The 22396-nt window shown below is 43.5% G+C and overlaps 1 protein-coding gene across 2 annotated transcripts; it reads right to left on the bottom strand.

Moving 5' to 3' along the window:
* Positions 1 to 2631: 2631 nt before the first annotated feature.
* On the bottom strand, positions 2632 to 15050 carry SPSB1 (splA/ryanodine receptor domain and SOCS box containing 1). 2 transcript variants are annotated; one of them, XM_010722757.3, is made up of 2 exons: positions 14855 to 15050; positions 2632 to 3688 (listed from the first exon to the last, which is right to left on the bottom strand). In XM_010722757.3, exon 2 carries the CDS (start codon positions 3551 to 3553, stop codon positions 2735 to 2737), a length of 819 nt encoding a protein of 272 aa, XP_010721059.1. In that variant the 5' UTR covers positions 3554 to 3688; positions 14855 to 15050; the 3' UTR covers positions 2632 to 2734. The 2 variants fall into 2 exon arrangements, with proteins under 2 accessions (XP_010721059.1, XP_010721060.1); XM_010722758.3 differs by lacking the exon at positions 14855 to 15050 and adding an exon at positions 14102 to 14231.
* Positions 15051 to 22396: the final 7346 nt, after the last annotated feature.

The following is a 22396-nucleotide window of genomic DNA, read 5'->3' as shown; positions in this document are numbered from 1 at the left end:
AAAAAAAAAAAATACAAATAAGCAACAGAGAAAGCAATTTATCTAGTTTTTGGCAAGAATTCTGAAAAGGAGAACTTGCCGAAGAGAGACTTGGTAACAGGAGTTGCACTCAAATTGGTCCAACTCCTCTAGTTAGCAGAGAGCTGGACCAATGCCTTATTTCCCTCAGTCAATCCCTGCTAAGTATCACAAGCTACCACCTTCTACAGAGGAAGCTGCAGCACGTTTTTGTTTGTTTGTTTACAGCAGTTCTCCAGAGTTGTCCTTGTGCTTCAAGCATTATTAATGAGGCATCATACCTCCCTAAGTACATCTCTTCTGCAAAAATAGGTGGGTGGAGAGCAATCAAATCTGGCAGGGCAGTGCTGCTCCTTCCCAAGCCCTATAATTTGTCACCCATGTTCTGTGCTGGAGAGTAGCCCCAGGGCTGCTCAGTTGCCTTCCTGCAGAGCATAGCTACACTCAGCCCGAGGCACTGCTGCTCTTGCCTGCTCATGACCTACTTCAAGATCCATGCTGCCTCATTGGCAGGCACAGGTCTCTCTGTATAGCAGGACTACACGTCTCAGTTCTGGCTGTGATACTACCAGAGAAACTTATTACTGGCAACATTCCTTTGGCACTTGCCAGTGTAGCTTAGCCTTAAAAACTGTACCCTCTGAAGTACAAATACATCCTATTCCAAATCCATCTCTACTCCTCTTGCTCCGTACGGAGATAGCTTGGACAGAGATATTGTCTAGCCAGAGGACAGTGGCCATAAGGGACAAGGGGGTCTGGACTTTTTTCAAAGGCTACAGACATCAACTTAACAACTAATTCCCATTTAAAAGTCTTAAAAGCTGAGAAGATCACCTTCCCACAGAGATTAAGAAAAAGAACTTTGTCCTCACCTAGTTTGCACTGATAATCCAGTCTTCGCAAAGATAGACCAGAAGAGAAAGCACACACATATCTGACCTTCTTCCATTCACAAGCACTACAATCGCTGGACACAGTGCAGCTATTGAATGCTGAGAAGTGGTTAGAGCCAGACACCTTCTTTCTACATGTGCCAAAATAGCGTCCTGTCATTCCTGGCCTCATGCCCATGATTCACTCCTATGCCGAGAGCACATTACAACCAAATCCAATACAGGAGGTGGCTGTTTCCCTATTAAGTGCAGTTCTGCACAGACAGCTCCACAGACTTGCTGGCTCTGAAAGGAGCTGCAAGTTTTGGATTTGACCCTCCCAAAAACCTGGTTACTGGAGCTACTACCATTCTGTAAGCTGCCGTGGCAGGATAAGCTAGGTTCTTTTTGTTGGTGAGAAAATGCTTTGCCAAGAGCTCTCAGTTCAAAAGATTGCAATTCTCCAGGGTTATTCAGCCTCTCCTGCTCTAAAAGCTCATCTGCTAAAATGCTGATGGAAAGAAGGCTGACTGTAGGAAGGAAAAAAAATATATGGAAAGAATACACCTTTTACTGAGCATTAAGACAGTTTTTCAACATCCCTACAGTAAGCAAGTGCTTACTTTGACTTCTGCAAGTTCCTTAAAGTAACTTCCTCTGAAATGTCAGTGAATAGCTGTCATATCAGTGAATAAGAAGAAATAGTTGTTCAACAGAAGCATTTAAGCAGCAGAAGATGCTATACGGCCCTTTTTCCCTAGTCTGACCAGGGTGTGTTGCTTTCTACCCACATTAAGACAGGGCACATCAGGTAAGTATCAGTATTGGTACCTCCACTGGGTCAGCCCGCGTTTAAGCATGTTTCCCAGAGTACTTGTGGACTGTACACTGATGTTCTCACAAGGCTTTTCTGCTTAGTCTGACAGCCCAGTTTTCTGTGCCCAGTGCCACTTGGCTGCACCTCACATCACCAGCACTAGGAGCTTGCCACTGCTGGCCCAGCATTAGAACAAATACATTCTGAGCACAAATAAAAGCCCGGTGTGCTACAGCCTTTGGGCAGACACTGTTCTGAAATGCAGGGGAATCACTACCTTTTTCACAGAATCACAGAATTGTAGGGGTTGGAAGGGACTTCTAGAGATCATCGAGACCAACCCCGCTGCCAAAGCAGGTTTTCATTATCAATACCACCTGATTTTTATTTCAGTAACAATGATCCAGATTTTCATCCACTTCCTTCACACCTCTCTCCTCCATCCTATCCAGAGGATCCTATCCAGAGTCACAATCTGGCCAATGGGAACCTTTATGAGAGATAAGACTTCAGCACATGTGGGCAGCCAAACCTATTACTAAGTTTAGCAAGGGATTGATGTTACTAATACTAAAAGACCTAGCATGCAAGTTGGCCTGGTACAATACCCAGCCCCCACACTAGAAATGAGAACAGCCTGCCATGAAAGAAGCAAGCTACTTTCTTCAAAGATGAGACATTCCCACTTCCTCAGACAGGGACCAATCTTCCCACTCCTTCCTGCAGGGAATTTTCAAAGTCCTTTCATAAGGCATTGCAAGAATTGTCCCTCAGAGACTGCTCCCTGTAAAGATTACATTGCAAACACTGCAACTATCATCAGGAATGTTCTTTTTTTTTGACATTCTGGTAGCAGTATAAAAGGGCTTGAGAGTCCAGATAAGCAACTGGCATCACCCTCTCTCACTATACTACTTTCCTGAATTTTACTTGCTCCCTGCAATGCATTAGTAGCAGCACATGTTACCCAGTCAGACAAGCTCTATTTCAATTGCCATTAAGGATTCGGAAATTTCTCTAAATCCTACTGCTGACATGAAATCCTCACCTCTTCCACAAAGTGAAAACCCTCAATGACAGTGTAGTAAACTTGCACATAAGCAGCACACAGATTTGGGTTGCTAGAACAAATACAGAGATAATACTCACGGTCAAGTCCGTTCAAGTAGCGCATCCTTATTTCACAGTGTCCCCACACTGCGCTTACCACTGGATACAGCTTTTTCCCTTTAAGTCCTCGAAAGGCAACACCCATATATTGCCCATCTACAATGAAACTCAGTGTCCCATCATCCATGTCCAGAACCACCAGGAAGGAATCCGGCACAATGAAAGTTTCATCTGGTTCTAGGAAGGCAGGATAGGTTTTACTTGGCTGGTTCTTGCCATCATGGTACAGTCTGTTGCGCCCAAGGTCCCATCCCCATGATTCATGGTTATTTCCTACAAGTGTGGTGTACCCTACAGAATGCAAAGGGGCATCTGCTGTTGCCACCCCTACCACAGCATGTGTGCCTCGCTGCCGCATCGCCCACGTTATCTGCCACACATGCAGTCCTCGTGTGTATCCCACTTTGCCTCTGATAGCATCTGTGCTCTGAGCCACCGGATGCCGGTGAAATATGAGTTTATCATCCTCCTTCACAAATACATTCAGCGAGCGATCATCATTGTTCCATGAATGCAATAACTGGACTTCATAGGATACAGGAGGCATGTCCAGTAGCAAGTCCAGACGCGTGGGTTTGCTGTAGTCAAGTCTGTGGAGCTCCTGCTTCAATGGTCTGTATACCGGGTCCCTCATATCCACAGTCTTTATCCCACCTGTGACCTTTTGACCCATCGTGGGTTCTGATTTTGCCTACTTAGAGGCTCCCAAGGCAAGCTCATCAATTCACCCAGCTGCTTCTGCTTTCATTCAGCTCTACAGAAAATGTTGCTTGGAGACCTTGTCAAGATGTCCACTAGTCAGTATTGCCTAATGGATGGAAAGAAAAACAAGAGACAAGTTAAACACTGCCACACACAGCCTTGCATGCAACATTTACAAAGCACAGTCTCGATCTGTTTATCTTGACAATCCATCCTTCCTTTCCACCAGCGAAGGTAACGCATACCACCTAAGCAGTGTACCCTGCAAAGCAGAGATAGCACAGTGCCTATTTCATTTCTAAGTCACTAATGTCCTCTTCAGAAAGGCACTTGAGTTCCTCCTCCCTTGTCTAAAGGAGCTATGGATTCAGCTACTGGAGCTTATCTTCTTCCAGAGAATGCACTGCTCCTTACTTCCACACTATTAAACTTTGAGAGCTCATCTGCGGTCAGACTGTACAGCTGTCCCTAGTTTTACATCATTATCCAAGCTGGAGAATTTGAGCAAAGGATTTCTTCTCTAACAGAAGACTGAGAGCAGTAATGCCTGAGATTACAGCACTCCTGGACTGTCTTTGCTTTGTCTACCAGCTCTACTTCCTACAACAAGGACAGGCTGAGCACAACCTCTCAGTGAAGTACCAGACTGCCCACTGGTGTTATCTATTCCACCTCCTTCCAACCCCCTTAGAGAAGTTCTCCAAGCTAAGGCTCCACGAAGGAGCAAAAAGTCACAAGGCATTTAATATCCAGAAAAAAAATCCAAACAGCTTCAGTAAATTTCTAAAATATACATCTGAGTTTAGAATTCCAGTGTTTTGGGGCTCTGTAGTAACCTGCTGGAGCTGACCAGTACAAGGGACTGGTTTATACAGAAAACTACTCTGCAGAGCTTTAATCTGAGCCATACCTAGCAGCAAAGTGTAAAAGTTCTCCGCAGCTTTAGATGCTGGAACTGGCCTTCAGGAGAAAGCAAGTCATTCACAATACAGTTTCCATTACAGGAAAAGGAAAGCAGGCTGCATTTCAGGATGGATACATTCACATTCCAACTCAAGAAGAGGATCACAGTTAAGGTTTGCAAATAGAACAGGCACTGCAAACAATCCTGGTTCCTACAATGTTTTTTTTCAGGGTCCAAAATAACTTATTCACATAACACACAAGATTAGCACTTGGCATTCTCCTAGCAGGTACTCTAGTGCTTCCTACACAGTGCTTCCAGATCTGACAGACGTTCCATGATGCCAGGGCTTTTCTGGCTAACATTTGTAAATGAAAGTTCTTGGGGAACCCCTACAATGCAAGCATCCCCAAAAGTTAAGGCTATATACCCCAGGCATGCAAACACAGGGATTGCCAGGCAGGGTTATCCAGCCATAAATAGCTTTTGTTCCTCCCTCAGCACTCAAACAGTTCCAAAAGATAAATAAAAACAGCACTGAACACAAACCATCTCACCAGAACAGAGATCAAACAAGGCAGGAGCTGGGCAGTAAAATGAGAGTTGATCCACTTGAAGAATTACAAACCTTCCCTGGATCAGCTGACCAAACAGCCATAGATACAGGTTGGAGGAGAGTTCTCAGCCCCACTCTAGCTTTGCAAAGTACCTTGAAGGCCTGACTGCGCAAGTACAAAACAGCAGATAAGACCTGCTGTATCCAGCCTCAGGCAACCCCCATTCCAGCAACTGTTGACTCCACTGGACTGCTGTAGTGCTAAGAGCAGTTACACCTCCATATGGCCCATCTCAAGCAAGCAGCTTCAGCTCCTCTTCTCCAGGAGAAAAAAAAATAAAAATAAAAAAAAAAATCACAGCCTGAGATGCAGAGTGCAGAGGGAGGAGCAAGATTCTTCTCACAGTTAGCAGTTTTCCTTCCAGATTTCAGAGAACCCTCTAAAAAGCTGAAGCCAGCTTGCCTGCCCAGCTCACTTCACATACCTCTACTGTAGCACTGCAACCACTGGAGTGGCTCTGCTCTCGCTCAGCAACACAAACAACCCTCTGTCAGGCAGCTGCCAAACTGGGGGCAGCTATTAGGAGAATTAAAAGTGGGAGGGGAGCGAACTAGCTTTCTAAGAAAAAAAAGTGTTATTTTAACATTTCCTGAAGTGAGGCAATCACTCGGGGCTGCTGCCAGCTACAGTCACAACACTTACTCACAACCAGGACCTCATCTGGCATAGAAAATAGAGCATGAATCAGGTCTGGTTTAAAAATAAGGTTACTGGACATAAGCAGCAAGGCTTCAGCTAGAAGGTAACAGGGAAGGTTTACGTATGCCCTAGGTTAGGGATCAATTCATCAGCCTCCCTACAGCTTCTTACTGCAATTTGGGGGATGCTGTGGGAACAGCACGTTCAAATCTGGTAATACTTAAAAAGAAAGACTCCTCTTCCTTTCCTTGTTCCTTTATCATTTGTCAAGTGCAAAAAGGAAAAATTCTTGATATCCTTTAGAAGTCTCACCCCAACAAACATTATTAAGCTGTAATATAGCTAATTGCAAACTATTCGTGGACTTCAGGTGCGTGGCACTGATGGGACAGTCCTCACTGTCCCGTCTTTAAGCCCACATGCTTGTATGAGCTTCCGTTTTACACCTCAAAGCTGACACCAAATCTATTATAAGACTTCTGAAATCACTCTGCTGGGAGTTTACCCTTTCCTAGGAGATGCATATTAATGCTGACTGGATGCGACAGTTATTAAAAAGTTTTGGTGCAACTAATTTGCTTAGGCTGGGAGAAAAACCATCAGGCTGCTGCAAATGACTCATGTGTTGTTCTGCAGAAAGAACCAGAAGAACTATCTGGCATTCCCAAGGCCTATGGCACATGGACAAAGGCTGTCAACAAGGTGTTGGCTACAGCACACTTGGAAGCCTATAGGCAAGTTCAGCTGTTGGAACATTGATTAGGATAAAGGAACAAAACATTGGCAGGAGGAGAAGAGGCAGAGATTTCCTGAGAGCTGTACAGTACATGTGAAAACACTGTATAGGAAGCAACAACCAAAACAAAGCAGGCTGCCAGACTGCAGGAGTATTGCTGCAGACTATTTTGAAGCATAATGCTCAAGAGAAGTAAGAGAATACAATTCAGTACTCTCCATTAGCAAAACAATGCTTCATTCATTATGATTTATTTTGCCTCCTGCCAATATAAGATTTTATCATATTTTTCTCAAGGCTGCTGTACCTCAAAGGGAATCACCAGTTAGAGACAAGACAGACAACTGAAACACACTTGGTAGGATATGCCTCACTGCTTGCTTCAAGAAGAAAGCACCCTTTCCTGAACTCAAGCATTCATCACTTGCCTTAGTTATGACTCCCCAAATAACCTAATAACACAAGATGGATTGTAGCCAGAAAAAAGAGAAATAAAGGGGGAAAGAGGTTGCAACAAAGAGGTCAACTAGACAGAGCAGGTCAGATACTGAGCATATACCAAATTCAGGGGCAACACAGCTCCTTAGGGCAAGACAGTCACGTCTGTTCAGAGCTGGCTCTACTGTCCTGCACTAACCTGGTCTACAACTGTAGAGTGGCATCTTGTGCTACAATCAGCAGGCACAATTATGCTTCTTCATGCACAAGACAATATAGGCACTTTTCCCTCAGCAGGACAGACAGATGCTTACCTTCCTAACTAATGGATTAATGCTCTGGTTATCTTGACATGAGATGCAGCCAGCCATAAATGAAAGGATACATTAGGGATCCAGCTACTCCAAAACTTCTGAACACTAGAGGTTTAAGTACAAATGCAAACACTGAGAGTACTTTTATCTACCACATCAACAGCTCAGGCTCTCTGGAATTCTGCTCTGCTTTATAAATATATGCCCATTCCCATGGCACTATTTTATTCCCATGCTATTTTCAGTTTTTCTGTTAGCCTTCTAGACTTAAAAAGCTTTGGAACAATTACAAAAGGGTCTCAGAGCAAAGCATTCACTATTCATTTCAGGGAGTTAAGCATCCCCCTCAGTTTAGCTATTCACAGCAAGATGATTTGCTGTACTATAAAGACATCCTAAGCTTCAGAGCATCTGCATACCAGAAACAGATCAAGGTAGGAGATAAACCATTTCAGTTGAAGGTGTCAGAGTCCTTTGCAGCTCAATGGGAAAAACATGGCTTTTTGCAGAGCTTTGTAAAGAACACATATGGTAGTCAGAGCAGAGTTGGTTTCCAACTTCTTCTATTTAGCAATCAGCCTGAATCAGGCCATGTATTTACCTACTACAGACATCTCCAAACTTGGGCAGTCATTTCAGTTCACTTCACCAAAATGTTGTGTACAACAAAGCAGAAACATCCTCTGTTGTGCCCATGGCCTCTTAAGCTGATGGTCAAATGCAACCAAGAACCCAATCATGCTGACGCCATGCAGACAGCAGCCTTAGATATCCACAACAGGATATTATTGCCTGGTATCAAATCAACCTCAGTTGCTTCCTTAATGTCACCCAGATCCCATGGGGAAAATCTCAAGACATGATTTCACATAGCTAGATTAAGAAAAGCCATCCACACTCAAAACACTGTTTATCATTTGAAGTCAATTCACTTCATTGCTATCTATGTCAGCACTCAAACTCATTCACCTCATCTAAGCACACAACAAATGCAATCTAGGCTATCAATGCACTGCGTGTAAGCCAAAGAAACTCGCCAAGCTGTCCTCACTGTTTCATCTGAAGCCAAGAGGCTGTTCCCCTGCAAGTTTTATCACATAGTAGGAGGTTATTTCAGGTATCTATATCTCCAAGTGACACAGGAATTTTAACAAGGTACTGTGCGTATTTTCAGCTCAATTTGAAAACAACTTAGCAGCAAAAGCCCTTGAAGTCCCAGTCACACATCCCCAGTATTTGTACCAGCCATTCAGAAACTCACTGTCACTGCTGGTTCCATTAACAACCTCTGAGCTGACGTTTCCATTTGGCATGGATGGTTCACAACTCAAAACCCAAAAGAGCATTCGGAGTTCTAGGAGTAGCCCAACCAAAACAATGAAAAGCAAAAAACACTTGGTGGAAAGCTCATGCTGTTGTTTAAGCACCTGTGAGGCACTCAATCGGCCACTGAAAACAGATGTTTTCATTAGGTCAAGTATTGGCAAGCCATCCTCACTCAGTTACAAACTTTACTAGAAAGAAAGACCAGAAGCACTTCAGACAGTAACAAAAGTCTGGTAACAGTGCAAAAATCTTAGCTCCAGTAAAATGAGCCCCTTGGCAAATATCTGTGCATAAGATATGCAAGGGATGGAGAGAACAAGATGCTTAGTATTTGGCAGCGACCTACCTAGGCTACAAAGCTAACAAGCCACATCGCTAAGGCAGCATGCTCATTCAGCTACTAAGCAGCACGTTTCATGGTCCTAGACACCGAGAGCTCTGCACTCTTGTACATTAAGCAGCTAGCATAACTGTGAGATGCACCAGCAAAGGCTAAAGAAGAAAGCCACGAGCCTGTCATTGAATAACACTGGTTCACAGCTGTGAACCAGCTTGTATTGGCTTGTCTATACAAATACAGTGATCATCTCCTTGGATCAGATGGTTTCTGCAGAAGCTTTCTTTTTTTGAAACACTGAAAGAGACAACCTCTTACGCCCTGTATGGAGTGGTTGGGTCTCCAGAGCACTGAAGTTACTCAGAAATCAGTACATCCAAGTGAAGTAAAACCTAGGGGGAAAAAAGGGACAACCCATCCTCAAATAAGCCACCTACCAGAAACAAAATAGTTTCCACTATCCACCTACCTAGCAATCTCCTGCTAGCTGCAGTGCTGCCGAATCTAGCAGCATCGAAAGAGGTTACTCTGCAAAGTGTTTGTAATGATGGAAGGAGCTCAAGCAGAAAGTTCTGCAGTTTCTGCCAGAGATCTCCGCAGTTGAATGTTAGTTACAAATGACAACTATTCTTTCTTTCCCCCTCTCCACCCTCAGAGAAACTAAGGTATTTCTTTAACTTCGAATTGAACTCAAGATGGTTTTCCTTACAGAGGAAATTTAGTAGGTATTTCAGGAAAGTCATTAGATTCTTTACAGCTCCCAGATAGCTCATGAATGCCAACGTCAAATCACAGACCAGACACGGTGTTTCTTCGAGGCTCTGCAAAACAGCTTCTCAGGAAGCTGCTCGGAACCATTTGACTGCTCTGGTGATCCCATCTTTGGTGGCCAATAAGTCTTAGTACAGACATGGCCTGCAGTTGTTGGGCTCTATTTTTTACTCAGACCATGTACTTAGTGACAGACTCTTCCTTAATGAGCTTTTAGAACCACAGCAAAACACGTGTTCTGCCTCAGCCTCTCCCACTTATGACTAACATGTACTCACAGGCACAGCACTAAGATCAGCATGCTATACTGACATAATGACTTTGCCCACCAGCACAATCCATAACCTCTCATCCACCCCACATGCCTGAACATACTCCAGTGTATTGCAGACGGCACTGTTTTTTAACACATACTGGGCTGTAGACCTGCCTTTCCTTCAAGGACAAAAGGTAGCAAAGCTGGCTACAGACCTCTGCATTACTACAGCAGTTTCTTCTTACCTCCTTGTCTCATGATGTGTCCATTTCCTTTCCATTCTTACTCACGGATGGGGGCAGTTACAGAGCAAACACTGTGCTAAACTCATGACAGTGAGACTTTGGTTAGAAATATTTTGTGTATTGGTCTTGTAGCAGACATGATAAAAGCAGTTAGGCAATTTGCTGTGGTTTTCCAGCACGCAAGTACGCAGCAGAACTCCAAACATCCCCAACTTTGCAGAACATGCCAGATAGGCATACAAGCACCTGCATGACAGGATAAGCATTACATGGCGCAGTAAGTGTAGCTGAGTTGATCTTGGAACCTTAGAGAAGACATGGTAAAATACACAGTGAGCTGACTGAACAGAACAGAAAGCCAGTGACTTGAGCTCTTTCTTCGTAAAACAGGATGGAGTCCTGAGTTCACCATCCCACACAACTGACAGCTCTGCATCTTAGCCAAGGGCTGAGAAACATAGCCAGAGTCCCTTCCCATGTCCCACATCTGCAGCTGCAGTAAGTGACCTTCCTTATACCTCTCCCCTTTGCTCTTCTCCAACATCCTGCTAGTCTAGAGTATCTGTCTGTAGCCAACTGGTGAAATGCTATTTTCCAGGAGCAGCTTCAAACTTACAGTTTCCAGCAAGTATTTACAGACAGCTGTTACAAACACAGGGAACTGATTGGATGAACTCCCGTTCCAGGTAGAACTAATCTAAACAATGTGTAAATCATGCTTGATGCTACAGGACAGATTAGCATACGCTCAGATGATGGTCAGCTCAGCTAGCAGCCTAATAACTATCTCTCTGCAGCTCTCAAGTTAACAATGCATGCAAGTAGATTGCAGACATTCCTCATTTTTAACACAGATGATGTGGACAGGCTGTAGTAGGGATATGTTGCTGCTACTTAAGATCAGAAACAGTGAGTTCAGCTTTGAGCCACAGCACTGCACTTTTGGAGACCAATTCTTTTGGATGAAATAGCAAGAAAGTTGTGGCTTGGCAGTTCTATCTGAGCGAGGACAACACCTGCATATGGTTTTTATAGAAGTAGGAAAACCCACACAACCCCCTTCTTCCTCTGAGAAAGGCACAGGGGAAAAATGGCAGCAAGGTCACAAAGCAGCGCAGCTAACACAGATGAAAGCCTGGAGAAAAACTACTAAATTACTACAATTACTGTGCTCTTACGCTCAGCGCAATTCCTGCTCAAAGTGCTTTGCACACGTTAGCCGTCAGCAGTCATTCTGCAGCATAAGCTGTTACCACCTGAAGCACTGAGGCACTTGTCTGAGCATCTTGCCCTCCAGTTCCAGCATGCAGATACCCATTTAAAGAACACAGAAGTACAGGATCAAATACTATACAGACCAGGCAAGACAATTCCTGCATACCATGTTATCATCTCACTGGCCACATCTGGTCAGATACTAGACATCCTGTATCACCTTCAGCCAAGATCCATCAGACAAGTGATTCTTCTACTTGTGCCAAGAATACATTCTGTGGGGATGGGATTTCCTTATACTGAGATAAAAGTTTTTTGGTAGAGCTGTACTGAATCAATGTGGAAGCAGTGTTCAGTGTAGTCTATGCCTTAAGGAAAAAGCACTAGTGTCTTGGTGTCTTGGGAGAGCTTACTCCAAGGAGAAAAACTAGGCTAACATAGAAATTCCAACAGCAGAAATCACCTGCACAACACACAGGCTTTTCACAGTTCCAATTTCCTTGCATGCTCTCAAGAGACAGCTCTGATCTGTTTGCAGACTATGGGAAACCAGTCATACAGCTAGCAGGAAGGCAGACCACATGACTCTTTCACCACCCCCAAAGGATCACCTTTCTTATACTTTTGAACCTGTCTGACCACCTCAGTCACTTTTTCTCATGTTATTGAGACTCTGCATGTAAACATGTGGTGTTTCCAGGGGATGCCTCCCATCCCAGTGAGGCTGAAATCTGTTTGGCACACAGCAAGCACAGAAAGCCCCAGTTTAATAAACAAGCTGCACTTGAAAGACTAGTTTGTGGGACTGAAGTACCAAGCACACTGTCTAACAGTACTTGTCTTACAACTTCCCTCTTCCTTAGCAACCAACTCCATGCTGCCTTTCTATTGCCACATCGTCTTCAAATTAAAAGCACCCCCCTCTTCTAAAAACAAACAAACAAAAAACAAAAACAGCAAAACCCTTCTATAACCAAGGATTTCACTGAGGCTTCTGTTCAGATACCATATAACATCACCCTTAGACCATACTAAGAATTTAGCAGCTCCAAGACAGCCAAGTACTAATGCAACCAGCAGGGAAATACCTAAGAACTCTTCAGGACCTGCAGGTTAGATAGCTGCTCAAACCAAGTCTCACTTCCACTGATCATGAACTCCAGTAAAGCAAGCAACAAATATTTTCGCTGCACTACCTTCCAGAAGACATTCAATAGATGGAGTAATCAACTGTTTAGCACTGGTATTCAAAGTATAAAATAAACACCCGGCCAAGTGGGCATTCCTGCCTCATGTTTCTTTCTCCTTCCCTCTGGCAGTGAAGCTGCAACATCTCTACATAAGCTGCATTTAGAAAAGCATTTCCTCCACAACTGGACCACTAGTTGTAGACAGCAGATGTTTACGTACAGAGCTATTTGCATTAAAGAAGTCCATCTAATCCATAGTGAGACATCTTCTTATGCAGAACTCCATGCTTGCAGTTACTTCCCCATTTACTACTTTACACTCTGCACAACTCACTGCCCAGTCCTCACATCCATTTAAGTATCTACTGATAAGAAAATGCTAAGGAATGAAAACGTGGAAGAGAACAGTGAGTTGGAAGAACGAAACTTGATGTTTCTACCTCTGTTGAAAGTATCCATTCTTGTACTACAAGCTCTTTTCTGCAAAGACTGCAAGATCAGACAAAACAAGGCAATAAGACAGACAGTCCAGTTACAAGGCCCTCCTTTCCCCTTGAAAGGAGTTAAATAAGGGATCACACTATGGTTTATTGCTAGCAGCAACCCTGTTAAAAGAAATCTATGTTAAAGGTCCCAGCAGTCGTTTGCCAGAACTCCCCATCTTTCTCCTGCCTTCCTAGGCAACAGCAGGAAAGAGCAGATCAATTGGTACAGCTGCATCTTGTACTATCCTTTCCAAGTCCAGGGGAGGTCAGCCTCCTATTCTAGTTATCCTTGGCCTAGAAAGATTTTTAGAAAGCCTTTCTCAAATACATGGTGTTTGAAGGAACAGGGAAAGCAACATGGATCCTAGCTTGCTTTGGCTTGCCAGCCATAGGCTGACAAGTTAAACCTCGCTGTATCATACCATGTACACTTAAGTGTTCCAGTCCACAAAAGCACTTTTCAAATACATGACTCAAAAAATGTAAGATACAGTAAGGGTTTCAAGTCCCACTCCTAAAAGTAACACAGTCAATTCAGTCTGCGACATGCATAGGCCAGCAGGATTCTTTTCTCATAGGAAAACCATCTGCAGTTTGAGCTATTTCAATATTAAGGTTGCCCAGCTACAGCCTCCTCCTTCCTCTTTTCATTTAAAGATGTCACAAGCACTGCTAGCAGTAAAGCAAAAATCCCCACAGCAGAGCAGCTGCCAAGCACTAGATTACTCAGCCTGCTGCCCTCAAATAGGCTTACTGTGTCTGAAGCTACAGTACACATCTACATCAAATACAACTATACTAAAGGGGAAGTTGTGCAAGTGACTGGTACTGCTCATCAGCACTACAGAAAACTGAAATTTGGGCCACAAAGGCGAAAAAAAAAAACAACAGCCTATTCCAACAGCAGATCTCTGCTCCCTCCCAGCAGTGCATTAGGTTCCTAATGAGCCACAAACAGAATACTGCAAAATGAAAGAGGACAGAGCTGCAAACTCAATGACGCTAAAATCAGCACCTTGTGTACTGTCAGTGCAAAAAGGACTCACCATGACTAGGTATGCAGTGCTGGAAGATGGGAGAAGTTTAAGTGAAATCAGCATCACATTTTCATTTGCAGCTCACTTGTGGCATTGAGATAAGACGACAAGAAAGTTTCATTTCATAGACGTCTTTAACGAGAGATTAAAAGCAGAGGTGATGCTGAAATTGAAAAAATTAATTCATCTGTTTGTGTGATTTATAGGACAGGAATCAATTATGAAAGGTTTTTTGACTAACTTCCTTCTGGGAAACAAGCAACAAAAAAATCACAAGTTGCAACCTGGCTGTACATTTAAGTCCTGTTGTCTATCAGCTAATAAGACAGCATCCACTTACAAAAATCAACTGACAGCACTACAGCAAGATGCTCACATAGAATCATTAAATACTTCAGGGTGAGAAGGAACTCCGGAGGTCTCTAGTTCAGTCTCTTCCTCAAAGCAGAGTTGGACAAGATTACTCAGAGCTTTATCTGGTTTACTCTGATAAACCTTCACAAATAGAGACTGCACAACCCATGGACAAACTGCTCCAACGGTTTACTCTCTTTGTGGTGAGAAATTTTACACTTTGCATTTATACATCCTCCTCTCCGTTCAAGTCATTCCAGTTTAATCAGCTCGTTTCAGGCTTCACTTAGTGTTAATCCTCAGGTCAAATAAATCTTAGAACATGTAGTACAGCCTTTTTAATCAACAGTGAATTACAAAGCAATTTAAACATACATTTAAAGTATTCACAGGTCTTTATCATCTTACCTTGTCACATGGGAAAAAAAGAAAAAAATCAGCCTTTCTCTACACAATTTAGCCAGATCACTTCATCCTGGGCTTGTTAAATGTTGAAAAAGAGGAATGAAGGCACATCCTGATGTATGAACACCCAATAGGTCTTTCCCAGCTTACTCAGACTATAAATTCAGGTCCTTCCTGTCCTGAGGTCTGTGGAGACTGAGGGTGTCGCTACTGAAGACAAAAACCTCACAAGAGGAGACAGTTGAGTCACTGAGGAAGTGATCTTTTTTCACAGACTGTTTAGAAAGCTGTTCTATTCACTTAGCCAAAGGATGTTTTCAGAAGTCAACACCCCTGCACGTGCATCCAGAGCACAAGTTCACACAATTACCCCAGCCTCTTTAAATCAAGTTTAGGCCTCCTACCCTGAAAGCTGGTCAGATTCTTTAATATGTCCAGCATCTGACTATCTGAAAAAAAAGCCTTCTCCGGCCTCCTTCAGTAAGTCTGACAAATAAAAAAGCAGCAAAAAGCATATTTACTTGCAAAACAATGCCTTTTGCAATTCATCTCCAGAAATGTTTGGATTATTCCCCAGCCTCTACTCTTGAATAACCTATACTTAGGATGCGCCTACTCTGCATCAGATAGCTCCTGCAACATGCCACATGAAGGCAGCCAATCATTTCTTCTGTATCCTGACCGCTTGCCAAACCAGTCCGAGCTTAAATTTGGGAATTCTCCATTTCCCTGCTCCACGAACAATCCATCAGTGGCCCCCCCTGTGAGGCTCAGCACACCCCTTGGAAACAATACTCCCATGCATGCAGTTCAGCCACATCACCCTTTAGGAAGTGCTCCACCTTACAGGAACAGAACTCATCTTTTTAAGTGGAAAAGATGAAAGCCAAAAGCTGGATGTTCACACAAACCTCACGCTCAGTGCAAGTCTTTGAAGACAGGAAGGCTAGGAGGGCAGGGTGGATTGGGAAGAAGGCTGTGGATTGCTTCACTACCACAACGAAACGTCTGAAGACTTGTTCTCCTCAGCTCCTTTCCTCTGCTGTGCTCCACCTTGAGCTACGTGGCTGCCATTCTTGCAATACTAAACCATCACTGCATCTTATCTACTGGGAAGAAAACAATCTGCAGGAACACTGCATCACACTGGCATCTGCCTTCCCCATGCGCAGCCCCAGGGTGATGAGCCCAGCTTCATCTGTACCTCTTACCCCAAACAGAACAGCCAACGATGTCCCCAAGCAAGGAGGGATAGCTCTCAGCAAACAGGGATTGGGAGCTTCCACCATTCAGATTAGTTTCACAGAAGGAATGCAGAATTAACTTCAACACAAAAAACAGTTCTATTATCAAAGATCACTAGGTACTTTGCTTTGAAATACCATTTCTCCCTCTACATCAAAGGGCTGTTACTTTCAGTCCTGTAGGAAGAAGTAGAAGTGAAAGCAGCATCTGCTTGGAAGAGATGAATGCAAGATAAAAGGTGTCTGTGACAGAAAGCTGGCAGCAGTCTTATGTTTTCTATTCAAGTTTGACCTGGGAACAACAAGAAGCCTTAAAACATAATAAAAGCCATGGAAAAACCCGTTCTAAATCCAACAACATAGCCGGAAGATGCAATTTTTCTTCTCCAACCACTGCAACAGCCAGTTGAAGTAAAGAGTCTAGACAAATCTAAACCTGCTACCCAATGTAATCAAGCACCTTGGCTTGCTCAAGTCCACAACATCCCCCTCCACAGCTTTCAATTCCCTCTTCCCTTCCAAGCCTCCAGTGAAAGCAGTTTCCTAGGGATCTCCCTCAGCAGAAAGGAAACAGAGTCGCACCATGGCAGAACGCCTCCAGAATGTTTTGGCATAAATGGTTTGCAACACAGCCAGTAAAGAAAGGAAAAAAACATTGGCATTTCTTGTCTGCCTAGAACTGTCTGTTCTCTGCAAAAAGTCAAGTCAGGATCACCATGTTTGTTATATAATACAAATTTTTAGATACTGTGCTCAAGTCCAGACCTGTAACAGCAGCACAGAGGCACTGAAGTTTGTCACAGAAGTGCATCAAGGGTACAACAACCGTGCTCTGCATCTCCATAGCCTTTAATCACATTTACTGGCAGTTCATACAGTAGGACAGACGACAGCAGCCTTCCTAGCATGGAAAAGCTATGAGGAAGTGCAGCCACCTCGTGTTGTACAGTGGGCTTTCATTGTGAAGTAATCAAGTGAGAGCTTACATTCTGTTCACATAACTGAAAGAGGGAGAAGAATAGCTGAACACCTTGTTCTTCTGGCCTCAGTACCTCTGAGACAAGTCCCCCCAAGCACCTCTTACACAGACTCACAACCTGCCATCCTGACACTTTTGGTGAGGAAAAGGCTTTCTTGCCTTTTTTCCTCTACTTTTTAAGCAGCAGAAAGTTTTTTATCTATGAAGGCTTGATGGAAGGACCCATAAGGGACCAGTCAGAACAACAGTACAAAGCACAAGCAGTTCACATGAAAATTATCTCTAAAACATGGATCCACCATATGATTTACAAAATCTAAATGCTATGTAAAGCAAAGTATGCTTTGGCTGCCCACGTTCAACTACCATGCGTACACACTTGATTTCAGCCAAGGATTTCTGCATTGATGATCTCCATCCTTCCATTAGTTACCTTTACAGCTAACACGGAAACCTGCATTTCTATCTAACCTTTAAAATGTTTGAAACAATCGAGCAAAAACGAGAAGCCAACACAGTGCACTCAGCCTGACCCAATTCGTTGCCGTTCTCTGGAAATGACGTGCTAACCTCACTCCTGAAGTAGCAACCAGAAGCAGTGCAACTCAAACTGTTTATGTGAGCAAAAAATTCACAGAGATAGCCAGATAAATATGCAAACTAGTGCTGATATATTTGTCAACATTTAGCAAACCACTCCATCAGCATGCTCAGAAAGGCAACAAACCACCCCACAACCACTCTCAATAAAGTGCTGAGCTAAGAGGATACTCCTGGCAGACAGATTACACAAGAGACAGCTCACACTGCCAGCTTTACTGGAACTTACACAAACTCCCCAAAGCAGAGCATTCTGGGATGATGCCTCACTAGATTTCTGCCTTGTCATTAGCCAAAAAAAATTAAGGGCATGGTTAGACTGTGTTTAAATATAATTGACCTGGGACATACCATAATTAGGAAGAGACGCTGCACATGTGAATGAAGGCTACAGCTGGGCAGTCTCAATATGATGCAATGTTTTGCTTTCACCATTACCTGATAGGGTCCTTGGAAATCACTACAACTGTTTGAGATAAGCAGAGTTACCAAAAGCTTCAGCTGGGTTCTTACATCACCCTGAATTGCACAAGGCTTCTCATAACAGAACTTCTGAAAGCTGTTCTAGCCTGGCTGTCTGAAGGTTTGTCCCCATATAAGTGCAACAAGACAAATTAAATTTGAAACCTGAGAAACTAAGTGAAACAGACTAAAGCACACAGATTGTGGCAACAAGAATGCACACACACACACACACACACACTTTGTAGGTGCACAGCTGCTTCATTACTGGTTAGTGTCCAGAGGGGCTGTTCAAGGAGCTGGCAGAGGAATTTGTCCCTTAGTCTCAGGTCAAACTCAAAAATACATTCCTGAACAGTCCTATTTGCACAAGCTCTGTAAAAATGAAGAAGCCATGACAGCTTTTACAACAGCTGTTTCAGAAAGGATACTATAAGGAAAATGCGTGTAAAGGGAATGGAATCCCCTTTGGGGATCAAGCAGTTAGCCTGTTTTCAAGGCAGAGCAACATCCTAGAGGTCTCAGTTTATGTATGGATGCTTTTGGCTTTTTAGTTGGTTCACTCTGACAGCAGTCCAATATTGAAACTACTGGAAAGAGTAAGGAAAAGCATCTACGTATGCTTTGCCTGAAAAGTTTCTGCCCACCAATAAGCTCAATGGCAGATATCAAAGCCATCCTACAGCCTTCCTGTAATGCAGATAAAGCATTAAGTTTTTAAAAGTATTTTGCCCTCTGCAAAGTGAGTAACTGAACACAGTTTGGGCTTTGTTGAAGACTTCCCCATTGCCCATCTCAGAGGCACAGACTTGTCCTGCTCACTTATTTCACAGGGAAGATACACATGGCAATGAAGCTCAGCAAGTTTTGCAAATTACCTGCTAAGTCAGCCCACTGCAAAGATACCTACATCAGTTCATAAGGATGGCTCCATACCACCCCAGGCAGCTTTCCAAAGGTCTTTCAATTTTAAAGGAGCACAATCACCTTCTGGGAAGGAAAGAGATGATGGTCCTTGATGTCAGAGGTATACTGGGGGAAATTCCAAGATAGTAGTTATTCCTTTTCTTTCTACCTTCCAAGTGCCCTGACACCACCACAGAAGCCTGAGTAAGCACAGTTTGAAGAACATAGATGTTCACCATCTCCTACTTCCTTCCCTAGGGATTCTCAGCAGACTAAACTGTGGGTTTCCTCTCAAGAACAGAAATTCCAGTACCTGTAATTAAGCTGGCTGCTTTCTGCTCTGACTATTCCAGACATTGCTGTCTGAGCCTTTTCCATTAAGGTTACATATTCAAAAACCTCTCCAGTGTGAGAGATAAGAAACACTGCAAGAGTCAATGATGGAGCAAGTGCATTAGATGTAAGCAGCCCTCCGTTGTCTTATCTGAGCATTAAACAGCTGCTGGTACTTCTTACAGTTCAAAGACAACACAAAAGCCTGTACAGTCAACCTATCTCCCAACATACCATAGTCATCATAAGTCCTCATAAATCAACATGTCTTCTAAATAAGTGTCTAATACAAACATTTGTACAGTCACTTAATTCCTGGTGAACCAAACTATTTGATGTGGGCCACAGAAAGCTCCCATGACATCAGTGGAAAGTTTCCAATTAGGAAACTGAGTTTGAAGTACATGAAAAGAACTTAAGAAGTGTATATAAAGAGGAAGAACAAGAGATCTGTTCTAAAAATGCAGTATACCTGGGAGCAAGCGGAAAAAGATAAAATGCCTTGAATTTTCAGAGTTTAACAAGTAAGAATTCTTAAGACATAATTATCTAGCTACTAAATCCTTCAGTATCTCTAAGCTTCTCTCTTTTCTAAGGCTGGCCAGCCTCAGCCAAAGTATGTTCACCTCTTTTTCAGCTGCCACTGAAGTCCTGACTCCTTTTGAGGAGGCCAGCTGGTTCATACAGCTCAGCCAAGATTTGCTGCATACAAGCATCAATTTAAAAGCAATAAGGCAGCCACTGCCACCCACCGTTCAGTCCACCACAGCCTTCCAAACATGGAATAAGCATATGCTGTCCAGGATATCCGAAGCCTAGAATATCAAGTAAAGCCACCACACCCAACCGTATTTTGATTCCTTAAAAGCCTCACATCAGACAAAACGTAGCATGCTATATCGTTCCTACAGTCAATTCATTACATTAACTACTTACTCATCCTACACCTGTTCCTGGCTGATAATCCCAATGCTCTGGGGTACCACCCAGGACCCAGCCTAGGACTTTTAGCTGGCGCAGAAATCTTCAGGCTGGCTAAAGGCATCTAGCAATGTACTAACTACACTGCCCAGCTTTTCTATCAAGCTTGAAGGCAAAAAGGGTTGTATTCAGCAACCTGAAAAGCCACCTCACCACTGCTGTCCTGCCACCTGCTAGGTCACCTGCTTTGTCTGTCTACTCAGGGACACTGACAGGACTTCCACCTGATGCCCATTCAGCATCACAACCCTGGATCAAACTGGATTTCCATGACCGGCTTGCTCTGTGAGTGGTTTAGACATGCTAGAACAAGATTTAACAGTATGTGGAACACTCCATTAGCACAAAAGCTATTTCAGCAGTGAAGTCACTGGCAGGCCTCCTGCTCTACTATTTCATCTTGAAACTGAAATTCCCATCAGGCCAAGAGTTCTTTCAAGAACAGTCTTGAAACTGAGACTGGCTGGCAATTTTATTTCTGAAGGTTTGACAAGAGCTGATTCCTGACAACAGAAGAGCACACTGCTGGAAACATGTACTCCTGCACTACTTTTCATTCACCTTAATGACCATTAGATAGAAAGTAATTCTCCAACCTCAAATACAAAGGGAGGATTAGTCATCCTTCTTAATGCATGATCTACAGCATACTCAGCTCCCCAGTGCTCCACTAAGGTTTTACCTGCATGAGAAAACTACCTCTCACTTAAAACTAAGAGCCATTCAAATCTTGTCTCTTCCCAGACACAGAAAAGCCATTAACAGTCATCCTCCACTTGACAGAAGTGTTGCTGCATTTAACCCATAAGAGTCCAGCTGATAAGCCATGTAACTCACTCTTGTATGCTTCTAGATGCCTAAAAGAAAACAGGTCGCCTCTCTGGCATAAAGCCCAAAGCTGCTTCTCTCTACTGAAGTTAGACAGTGGACATGGCATATGTCCCAACAGCAAAGTTTAACTGACAGAATTTCTGCTTGCCCACGCCAGTAATAGTGCCCAGAGCAGCAAGCTGATCCCTTGTACATAGTCACCTGTCTGGGGAGAGAACATCAGAGCATCCCTACAATAAAGGGCAGACTGAAGGTACCTCACAAGTTGCAACTAAACCCATATCTGGAGAAAAAGTGAACAGCAGGAAATCCTTAGAAAAAACACCACCAAGTACATAGATAAGTACACTTAATAGCAAAATTCTCTTCTGAGCCTCACAAACTTACTAACGCAGCAGATTCACTGGAATTCTTTGTAGGTGAACATCTGGACATACCTGCCATCCTGGAGGGACAGCACACTTGGCAAGTTTCCTCTAGTTAAACCATGTACTGCTCTGACTGTGGAGCAAGCTCAAGGATAGTTGCACAATCTGTCTGCCTGGAGATGTGGGCTACTGCTCCTTCCAGGCTCACTCACATCAGATGTCCCCTCCCACTTAAAGTGTTGACACACAAAGCTGTGCCTCTTGCAAATCCAGTTCAGGGTCCACATACTGGGCAATGATCTGATTACTCAGATACCAAGCCTGGAGTTCTAATGTGATTCCTGCCAGAAGTGCAGAATTAGGCCTGCGTCGGCACATGAACTGCCCCTCCCCAACAATCTCACTGGAAGGCAACATCTTTCAGTCACTTGGCACACATCTCTCCCAGAGGATCAAAAGCACGTAAGGAAATGTGTAGAGTGAACCTTCCTGGAGAGCAGAGTTCCTTCAGTACCTTCTTGCAAGCACAGAATTCAGAAAGTTAAGCTATTTTGCATTTTGTTGGTCCTCGAGTATATCATGAAGCTGATAAACTCAGAAAGATAAAAAGACAATAGTATTGCCAAATTCTAGGATGAACCTTAGCCACTTAAGTTTGCTTGTATTAAGAAACATAAGAGTAACACTTTTCCCTTTTTTCCTCTCCCCAAATGCCAACGTGCAACAAATCGAACCCACAACTTGGACAACTAGTAGCACATCACTGTGCTGGTTTGCCCCTGAATTTTCACTGTTACCCAAACTCACAGCCACTTCACATCAGACTGACTGACTTTTTTTT

Source organism: Meleagris gallopavo, chromosome 23 (genome assembly GCF_000146605.3).
Source record: "Meleagris gallopavo isolate NT-WF06-2002-E0010 breed Aviagen turkey brand Nicholas breeding stock chromosome 23, Turkey_5.1, whole genome shotgun sequence".
Classification (NCBI taxonomy): Eukaryota; Metazoa; Chordata; class Aves; order Galliformes; family Phasianidae; genus Meleagris; species Meleagris gallopavo.
The sequence above is the reverse complement of the archived record's forward strand: the minus strand, read 5'-3'. Positions and strand labels throughout refer to the sequence as shown.

Bases quoted from the DNA above. Each gene is read 5' to 3' on its own strand.
- SPSB1 (XM_010722757.3), bottom strand. From the start codon at position 3,553: ATGGGTCAAAAGGTCACAGGTGGGATAAAGACTGTGGATATGAGGGAC.